Raw genomic sequence first — 10114 nt, forward strand, 5'->3', positions numbered from 1 at the left:
GGTGTATTGGGACCACGACCACCTTCACCCATCGCCTCGAGGGGTCAGAGCAGGACCCCGATCCCCTTGTCACCTCCTGACCCCCTCACCGCCTTCTTGGGGCTGGGAAAACCGGGAAGCGAGGGCAGCCTGGCACGGCCGCGGGGCCTCTCCTGCGCAGCCGCCCAGCCGAGCGTGAAATGGGCTGAGAAGAAAAGGGACGGTGTAATGGTCCTGGGGCTGGGGGTGGAGGCCATTTGTCCCCCGTGGTGGCCGCAGTCCCCACCACGGCTGCAGAGCGGGGCTGGCTGCAGCCAGCGTGCCGGTTCTGCCGTCCCGTCCCTCTTTGCTTTCACCGCTTTGCAACCGTTCCAGGGCACCTGGCCCCATCCTGACCTGCATTTCTGGCCCTGTTGGAGCCCTGTGCCCCCTGAGACCGTGGTCCCCGGTGCTGTCCTTGGAGTGGTGACCCTGGCTGGGTGCAGGATGCGGATCCTGGCCTGGCTGGGCATTGCCAGCCTCTGTCTGGGGACACCTTGGGCTGTCCCAGCCAAGAAGGAGAGGAGGAAGGCAGAGAAGCCAAAAGCTGATCTTGCTCTCTATGAAAACCTGGACCTGGACAACTACGACCTGACATTGGACAACTACGGTGACATCCTGGACCTGAGCAACTATGAGGAGCTCTACGACTACGGTGACCTTGCTCCGAAGGTGAGGGGGATGCAGGAGAGTACCCATCGCGTGGGGCAGATCTTCCCTCGGTGCATCCCGAGAAAGAGGCTTTGTCCGAGGGATGGATGGGGCACAGCTGGAGAACCAGCCTCTTGCACAAGCCCACAAGCCCTGGTGGCTCTTCCACCACTCTTGCTGGTGCTGGCAAAGGCTTTTCCCAACCGTGAGCTCCGCCGGCTTCCTTGTCCCCTGCCAGCGCCTGGCCAGAGCATCGCTGGAGGCTTCCTGTATCCCTCTGGGCAAAGAGGGAAGGGGGGTTCTGAGCCCCTGAGCTAGGAGAGCTCTCCAAGGAGGAGCTGGCTTTTCGGCAAGACCTACCCAGTGCCCTTGACCGGTGCCACACGCCTCGGAGGGGAGTGGGAGGACTCGCTCGGCCACCCCAGCCCTCACGCCCAGGCTGTGTTTGCAGATCGAGGTTGGCACTCTGGCTCCTCGCCCCAAGGACCCCACGGCTCTCCCAAATGTGGGTGCCACGACTGAAACCCCGAAGCTGCAGCCTCCGACCATTGCCGGCCCCGTCCGCCCAGCACCCATCTCCGTGCAGGGTGAGTGCGGATCCCCGGGTGCTGCACAAAGTTGCAGCCAGCGGGGTTTGGATCCCATGGGATGCAGCCCCATGTCCCAGGGGTGGCAGGGCTGGTGCTCTGGAGAAAAAGGAACAAATCCTTTTGCAACCAGCAGACAGCAGAGGTTATTTGCTCTGCCGGGGCAGCGAGGAGACGGGGTGTTGGGGGTGCATCTTATCACACAGCAGGCAGGAGGGCTGCGGCGAGACGTTTCTGGGAAACAAGAGCTCCAGCAAAGCAGCAACATTTTAATGAGCAGAGGCATTCCGACAGTGGGACAGAGTAGCAATTAGATTAGTGACAATTAAAATCCTGTAGCGAGGGATAAATATCTTTATTCATTTTCTGTCACTCTGGACTGGGACAAATTAAGTAGGAGGAAAAAGGAAATTGTTGCCTTGCTGCTTTGAACTCCCCCACTAATGGATGCTGAGTCTCGCGGGCGCTGGGGGAGAGGAGAGGGAGCCCGTGGGGGGGGGACGGGACATGGCTTCACCCCTGCCGGGTTTGCCGGGACCCTCGTGCAGCCAAGGCAGACGTTCTGCTCGATGCAAAACTCTTTTCTTCTGTTACGTTTCCTTCTGTGGAAAAACTAAGGGGGCCAAATGAGCCCCGGGTGTAACACTGCTGTGTTTGGCAGCCTTACATCTCCCCCTCTCCCGTGGGAGGTATTTGGCCCTGAGCAGCTTCGTTTCTTAGCAGCTCTTTTGGCTGGGAGTTCCTGGCCCGTCCCTTGATGAGGTGCCCTGGGTTGTTTTGTTGATGAAGGTGCCGGGGCTGTGACAGCTCCGGCTGCTAAAGACTTTGTGTACCCAGAGGATGGGCAGGGGTGGGCACGTCCTCACATCTCCCTGCATGCTGGGGTACTTTGGGGGGGTTCGGGGGAGCCGTGCACTGCCAAAAAACCCTGCCTCTCCCAGCGGCTTGCTCTGCCTCTGCATCGGCACCTCCGTCTACTGCGACGATGCCGACCTGGAGCACATCCCACCGCTGCCGCCGGAGACCACCTACCTCTACGCCCGCTTCAACCGCATCGGCGCGATCCGGGCCAGCGATTTCACGGGGCTGAGTATGTCGAGGCAAGGGAAGGGCCAGGTTCTGCAATGGGGCACGGGGTGGGGGGGGAATAAGCAGTTCTGCGTGGGTCCCTGTTCATCTCCTCCCTCCTCTCCCACCAGAGAAGCTGAAGCGAATAGACCTGACCAGCAATTTCATCTCCTGGGCGGACGTGGACGCCTTCCGCCTGCTCCCCAGCCTGCAGGAGCTCATCCTGCCTGAGAACAGGCTGACGGTGCTGCCCGAGCTGCCCCGCAGCATCGTCCGGCTCGATGCCCGTCTCAACAGGATCCCCAGCACCGGTCTCCGTCCTGAAGCTTTCCGGGTGTGTGCTGGGGCTTCTGGCCTGGTGGATGAAACCAGGCTGGTTTTAGTCCCAACCTGCCACGCCAAGGGGTAACAGGGCTGGGAGCAGCGAGGTTCATCTCTCCCCTCTTCCCGCAGGACCTGAAGCAGCTGCAGTTTCTCCATCTGTCCGATAACCAGCTGGACTACATCCCAGTGCCCTTGCCCGAGAGCCTGCGCTCCCTGCACCTCCAGGTGAGATGAGCCTGGAGCCAGGCTTGTCTGTACCTGAGTCTCGCAGAGTCCACAACCACCTCCTCCTCCTCCTCTTCCTCCTCCTCCCCATCCCTTTGAATCTGATTTTGCCCTTTGCCTCCCTGGCCAGAACAACAACATCCAGACCATGCATGAGGACACGTTCTGTGACAGCCAAGACCACAGCCAGATCCGCAGGGCGCTGGAGGACATCCGCCTCGACGGCAACCCCATCAACCTCAGCCTCTTCCCCAACGCCTATTTCTGCCTGCCCCGCCTGCCCACGGGCCGCTTCTTCTGAGCCCCACGGCCCCAACGCTGGGAAACAAGGGCGAGTATTCCCGGACCCACCGTGCCCCCATCCCAGACCCCCTCGGCCCCTGCTGCCCCATGGAAAAGGTGGGGTTAAGGCAGCCGGTGTGAGCTGAGCCTCCATGTAGGGGGTGAACTCAGTTCTGGGGCAAACAAAGCAGGGGATGGGCAGCTCTAATAAAATGAAGAGTTTAAAAATGCATTCAGTGTCTTGTTCTCAACAGTGAGAGCAGCGGAAAGCCCTTGCTCACACCCAGCCCAGCAGCTCCTTTGTGAACCGTGCTGGTTTACAAGGACAGAGACTTCCCTGCATCCCACATCTCCCTCAATTCCCTCCAGGACCTTGGGAAGACCCCTCCGTGTCTGCTTTCAGGGATTCCTGGACAGGGAGCGGGAGTCGCATTGCTCCAGAGAGGCGATGCTTTGGGCACCTCAGGTTTGACCTGCGTGGTCAGGCTGTGCCCCCAGCCGTCCCCAGGTCCCCCAGGTGGGTCTGTGTGGCTCCGGAGGAGTCTTGTACACCCAGGTGTGGAGGTGGGCTGTCCCCGTGTGCTCCGAAAGAGGATGCAATAGGAAACCTCGCCACGGGGCAACTGGAGTCCTCCATCACCCCAGACCCGCTCCAGTCCTGCGGCCCCTGCTCTGCAGGGACTCTGACCCCCCCTGGGACTGGGAGATCTCCTGGCACCCTCCAGATCCCCAGCCTGAGCTCTGCCCGGAGGGAGGGTGTCCCTGGGTTTGGGTCTGCTTCAGCTGCAGAGAAAGCCTGGAGCAGCACCGGAGCCTGCGAGCCAAACGGCCCCAGGTCCAGCAGGAAAGTGACTGGGAGGGAGTTAAAATATCTTGTAATATCCCAGCTTTCAACACCCAAAAAGAGCTGCCCAGTGGTGAGGTATTTTAAATATAATATATTCATCCTCTATATTTTTATACACATGTAACAAACACGCATACCGTGAGAGGGATGACACATCCCTGGAGAATCCAAAATCCTGAACTGAAACCACTGAGCTCAGCCCACATCCTCCAGGCCCGGGGAGGCAAACGAAGGCGACTGGAGAAAACCTCACAAGAAGATCCAGCTTCTCATCTCCGGGCACGCTGCAAACGCCGCTGGGCACTCGTGCCTGTCAGCCTGCCTCGCCGGCACAGCGCGGGCACAAGCGTGTGTGTCTATGTATATGTGTGCACCACGTGCCTCTCCCCTTGCCTTTCCTCTCCGTGCAAAACCTAACTCAGACATGGATTATGTTGATCCAAAAGCCAGAGCTCTTGATAAATGGGAATTCAGAGCTATTCAAGCCTTTCCTTTCAGGCAGGATCTAAAACACCAGGATTTATTACCGCTGTTGTCATGTCATCCTTGAAACAGCTGTATCTATCTATCCCCTGTCTGTCTATCCCCATCTCTCTCCTCCCTCCCCATCCATCCTTCTGACACCCTCGCACCATCCTTCACCCCCGGTGATCTCATCTGCTCCCGTGGGATGAAGTATGGCTGCAAAAGCCAGGCTCGACTCCAGCGGGATAGAGTTGGCCAACTTTTCCCAACAGCGAGCCCGGCTCCTCCGCGTTCATCCCACTAGATGGCAAGGCAGCGTGGTTGGAAATGCCTGACCCTAACTTCAGACTGCAAACTCACTCTGCAGTTTCCCTCCCTTCTGGGGTGCTTCTATCGCCTGGCAGGCATGCCCATCCAGCCGGGGCATAGCCCAGGTGCTGCGTGTTGGCAGAGGAAGGATTAAAAGGAGCTGCAGAGGGGAGAAGGGTTTGCTTCATGGGGGAGGAGAGCGAGGTAGGTGGAGGGATGTCTCTGGGGGAGATGGGGCTGCTGGCTTTGCAGAAACCGAACTTTGATTCTAAGAGCGATGGAGGGGCCTGGGGGGGGACTTTGCTGGGGGAGAGTTGAGATTCAGAGGTGCTGTCTTGTCTTGTGTGGCTCTCAGGTCCCCTCAGACCCCTGGGGAGCAGGGAGCGGGCTGGGGCAGCAGCTCTTCCCCATCCCCAAAGCCCTGGAGGGCACCGGGCTGGGGCTGACTTTGGGAGGGGGCTGCTGGGGGCTCAGCCCCGCTGTTCTGTGGGTGCTGTTATTAACTGGGCTCTTGCGTCCTTGCTGCTGCCGCGGTGGGGGAAAGAAACCGGCACCCATCTTTGCAGCACGGGGCAGGGAACTGCAACCCCCTTCTGCCGCTGGCCCCATGGCCCTTTCCCACCCTGCTGAAGAGCCCCATCCCCTCCAGGGGGATGGCTGCCCCCCGGCTCCCCCCGAGCACCCTGCAGAGCCAGGATGGATCCTGCCCTGGAGCAGCATGGAGGCACAGAGCCTTCCCCGGGGCTGGAGATGGTGGTGGGCGTTAGAGGGGCTCTCCTGAGCCCCCCTGCCAGCGGGACAGCCCTGCCCTGGTTCAGCCTGGCTTGGTAGCACATCTGAGACCTGGCCACCTCCTGGGTCACCCTTGCTGCCACTGCCCTGTGTCCCTTAGGCTGTGGCTGGGCAGCTGGGACTCCTGGCTCCTCTCCATCCCCTGATGTCTGCAGCTCGACCCAGCCGATACCTCGGCTGACGCAGCTTCCGAGGGGCAGGGTCACCGCCTGCCCTCAGGGACCTGCCTGCATTTTAAGCCATTTTTGTGGCAGAGGCTTTATAGGATTGCACAGCCCGTCCTATGCATCTGTGTACATAAAGGGCTGTGCTGCTCTGCTGAGCTACCTGTGCTGCTCCTGCCAGCCGGCCACGGGCACTGCCCCAGCCCCGCTAAGGGGGCCAGGAGGTGGGAGAGGAGCAGACCCACCGCAGGGCTGGGCAGCAGCAGGGGAGGGGGTAGAGGAGATGGAGAGAGGGATTAGTGCTGGGCCCATGTTGGGAACCGTGAGCTGGAGCCGTGCAAAGGCAAAGCATCGCTCTCATCTCGGGAGCGTTTGCTGAGTAACAGCAGGAGCTGCAGGGCTTCAAGGTAGTCTCTGATGGGAAATGGTGGCAGCCCCATTGCTGGAGACAGTTCAGTGATGTGGGGCAGGGGGAGGATGGGGGAGCAGTCCCGGTCGGAGGGGATGGGTGAGGCGGGCAGCTGCTCCCGCACTGTTTTACTTTAGGGATGTGCAGGGTGCTGTGTCCCCGGGGTACAGGGTGCTCAGGGATGGACAGGGAGGAGCAGACTCACTCCGGGCACTGACCTCCCTGCCCTTGCCCTCTCCGGCTGGATCCGTGGCTGCCCTTTCCCCGGGCACACAGGCTCTGCAGCAGCCGGGCAGAGGACTTGCATCCTGCCTGTCCCTCTCATTCCCCTCCATCCCTCCTCCCTCACCCAGAGAGCATCTCTGTGTGTAATTCATGCAGCTCTCCTCCCTCCGTCTCTCTGCCGCTCAAGGTCACCTTCCTCGCCTGGGCTGGATTTTCACATATTGATTGCTTGGCTCTAACAGCCAACCTCTCGGTGAGCTCCCGATCTCACGCCAGCTCAGCATCTTGCCGCTCTCTGGGAGAAGCATCTCCATATGGGCCCCCCCTCCTCCTCCATCCTGCCCTCCCCCTCCACCCTCTCCTCCCAGCCCTGGCCATGCATCATTAACCGGCACCAAAACAGGGACAGGAAAGTCTTCAAGCCCCAGGGAGCAGCAGCCTTCTCCCCCCTCTGCCTCTCTGTCTCCGGGGAAGCGTGACAGGAGCATGTTCCTTCCCTTGGGTTGATTTAGGAGAAGCTGGGACAGCGTGTGGCATCCTTGCAGGGACTCAGTGTACTGCTATGCCTGTCCGTGAGCTGCCTCCATCCTCTTCTGCTTCAGCTTCCTCCTGCAGGTCTTCATCCCCCAGTGGGAAATGAGCTCCTCTCCCATCCCCATCCCCAGCCCTCTTCCTGCCTCCCCCCTCCTCACCCAGATTTCTTCTCTGTTCCCCTCCCGTCAGCCTGACCAGGAGCAACCTGTGCCACCTTGGCCACCACCTGGGGACAGAGCCATCCCTTTCTGTCCTTTTGCAGCTTCTCAGTCAGGGCAGCACGGGCAGCTTTCTGCAGGGGTTGGGGGGGGCCAGGTCAGGAGCAGTGGGGTGGTGGCTGGGATCAGGGAGCTGAAACAGGGATCAGAGCAGCAGGAGGAGGAGGATGGAGGCTCTTAGTCCTCTTGAGACCCAGGCAAGCTGGGAAGAGGCCACAGAGATCACACAGGTCTCCCTGTCCGGGACGGTGGCTGTGTCTGCCAGCTCTGTCCCCCACCTGTGCCCAGGGCAGGCATCCAGTAGGTGTGTTGGCCAAGTGCAAAATCAATGGCAGGATGGGAAAGGCCATTGAACTGTGGATGCTGACAAAGTCCTGGCCTTCTCCAGGCTAGAAATCACCCTTAAACGCTGCTGGGGAGGAAGTGCTGTGGCCCGGCTTGCTCAGCGAGTGAGGCACGGGTGATAACAGCTTTATTTATAGCACTTAACTGGCTGTTGGCTCAAGGCACCGATTTGTGCTTAGCATGCGATGGTTTAGGGCGGCTGTTTGTGCAGCTCATGGCTGGAGCTCTTCGCGGAGCCTGGCCGAAGCCCTCGGCGAGCTCCCATCACCCGGCACCAGGGCAGGACTTTGCTCAGGCTCGGTGTGTCCCACTCCCTGTCCCCAACCCAGGCAGCTGGCCCCGGACCAGGCTCTCCCAGACTGACCAGAAACTCGTTCTCCTGCCTATATTTATACAGCATCTCAGCTGAGAAATCCCAGTCGGTGCCGTAGGGTCCGAGAGGCTGTACATCCCTAACACTAATGGTGTCATTAATAGCGGGCCCCCCCCGGGGAGAGCTGTGTCACTGCTCAGTTTCCAGATCTGTCCTTTTTTTTTTTTTTCTTTTTTTCTGAAGGATCCCAGTGCTGGGATTCATTAGATGTGAGCTGCAAGGGCTCTGGAGATGAAAGTGCTGTGCATGAATTATCACCGGGGTGCAGACAGCTGCCTGGGCCCTTCAGGGAAACTCAACAATGGAAATAGAGGGGCGGGGGGAACTGCTTAGGCTTTTCCTCTCCCCATTTTCCACTTCACCCCTGGAAAAATGAGGAGGAAAAACACAGCAAAAGGAAGAGAAAGAAGAAAACACATTCTTTCCCTCTTCACATCCTCCTCCCCCCAAACTGTGAATGTTTAGCATAAAAAATAATCTGTAGAAAACGAGCCCCCTCCCTGCAGCACCCTGTGGGTCTCCCAAGGGCCGGGGGTGCCTGCAGCCCCCGGGGTTTTCCCAGCTCTCCTCCTCCGCCCCGCTCCAGGACTCCTCGCCATGAGCGGCTCCAGGCTGGGAGATGCGACCAAGACACAGCTATTCTTAGCAACCTTGCGTTAGGTCTTGTCAACAGGAGCCCTGACGCCTGGGAAAGGCTCTGCGAGGGGAGGCACGTGTCCTGCCCCCCCGGCTTAACCCAGTTCCTGTGGAGGGAAGAGCTGAGAGGGGCCTGTTTTGGGGGATTTTTTGGGGAGGTGGAGGTGATGGAGCTGAGGAGGGGGGGGGAGTCTCTGCTGGAAGCACCTCTCCCAGGGAGGTGTGGTTGGTCTAGAGGATGCTCGAGCCCGTGGTACGTGAGCTTATGTCCCTGTTGCAGCCAGGAGTGACAGTGTCACCTCCTTGGGGGGGGTGAAAGCTGCTTGGTGGCTCCCCAAAACGGGGGCATTTCCACCCTGATGCTGCTCCCAGCCTAAGGGCACCTGGATCCTCCCCCGGAGCAGTCTTGGCCCGTTGCTGCAGAGGGAAGAGTTTCTCCAGCATCATTTCCAAGGTGACTCTCTGTTCCGGCACCGTCTCCCATCCACCGGCTGAGCATGCCAAACTGTCTGACTGGGGAGAAATGATAAAATGGAGAAAAATGCCAAGAAGTGTGGCTCTTCCATGCTGTGAGCCAGGCTTTTCCAGGGCTGTTGGGACAAGGACCAGTGTCCTGCTGGGCATGTGGCTCTCCCCCACTGGAGATTCGTTCCCCAGCTTAGGGCTTTCCCACTCCTGGCTTTAGATTTATTTTTTTTTTAATTGACCTGAAGCCAAACTCTCTCAAGCAGGAATTAGGTGGCCACACGTTGGTTTAGGGGTGAGGCACCCCGAAGGAAGAGCTTGGTGCCGCAGCAGCCGGCGTGTTGGTGTGCTGTGGACCCCGAGCGGGAGGAGGAGGAGAGCCGAGCTTGGCATGCCTGATTGATCGCCGTCTTTTAAAATAACCAGCCAGAGCCTGGATCTTCCGTTTCTGTAGGATGTGGAAAACCTGGAGAGGGGGAAGAGAGAAACAGCTTTGAGAGAGCGAGTGCAAGTATTGCTAATTTATGATCAGAGAAATATATGTTTGAGTTTGAAGATTACAGGGAAAGGACCTGGTGTTCAGCCGATGACAAATCTGTTTTATTGGGGGGTTGTGAAAAGGCTTCCTCACGGAGCAAATTGCGGGAATAGAGAACATAGTTACCCCAATTTCAGTAATTATTTCTGCCTACCTGTCACTCCCCTGGTGCTTTCAGCTGGATGGAGAGGTTTTGCCTTCCCTCGCCTCTCTGCTCAAGAGCCAAAGCCGTTGTGCAGCACCGCTGGGGTCTCTGACGAGCGGGGCCAGTCCTGCCGGTGGGGAGGCATTTGCCTGCAAGGCTTGGGGGCTCGCTGCCATCCCACCCCAGCCCAGGAGCTGCCCTTTCGCTGCCTTTTTCCATGGCTGCTAGGTAGGGGCTGTCAGACGTTGCTTTCTGCAAGCACCCGGGCAGGGAGGATGCAGGCAGAGCAGGGTAGGGGGGATTTGGGTTGCCGCATCCCAGGATGTCTTTACCCTTGCAGAGAGGCCAACACCTCCTTGGGTAGCAGGGACCCACGGGGGAGCCCCTGCATGCAGCCAGGACATCGACTTTTTTCCCCCGTGTCCATCCCTGGGATGGGTGACACATGGACGGAGGTTGGAGGGACACTGGCTGGCGGGGATGGTCCGCCCCGT

At 59.3% G+C, this 10114-nt stretch overlaps 1 protein-coding gene across 1 annotated transcript; it reads left to right on the forward strand.

The window, feature by feature from the left end:
- Positions 1 to 465: 465 nt before the first annotated feature.
- OPTC (opticin) lies at positions 466 to 3174 on the forward strand. The gene is made up of 6 exons (XM_009703463.1): positions 466 to 690; positions 1121 to 1296; positions 2198 to 2346; positions 2456 to 2658; positions 2778 to 2873; positions 3004 to 3174. Exons 1-6 carry the CDS (start codon positions 466 to 468, stop codon positions 3172 to 3174), a joined length of 1020 nt encoding a protein of 339 aa, XP_009701765.1.
- Positions 3175 to 10114: the final 6940 nt, after the last annotated feature.

Source organism: Cariama cristata, unplaced genomic scaffold, assembly GCF_000690535.1.
Source record: "Cariama cristata isolate BGI_N322 unplaced genomic scaffold, ASM69053v1 scaffold14697, whole genome shotgun sequence".
In the NCBI taxonomy this organism is placed as follows: domain Eukaryota; kingdom Metazoa; phylum Chordata; class Aves; order Cariamiformes; family Cariamidae; genus Cariama; species Cariama cristata.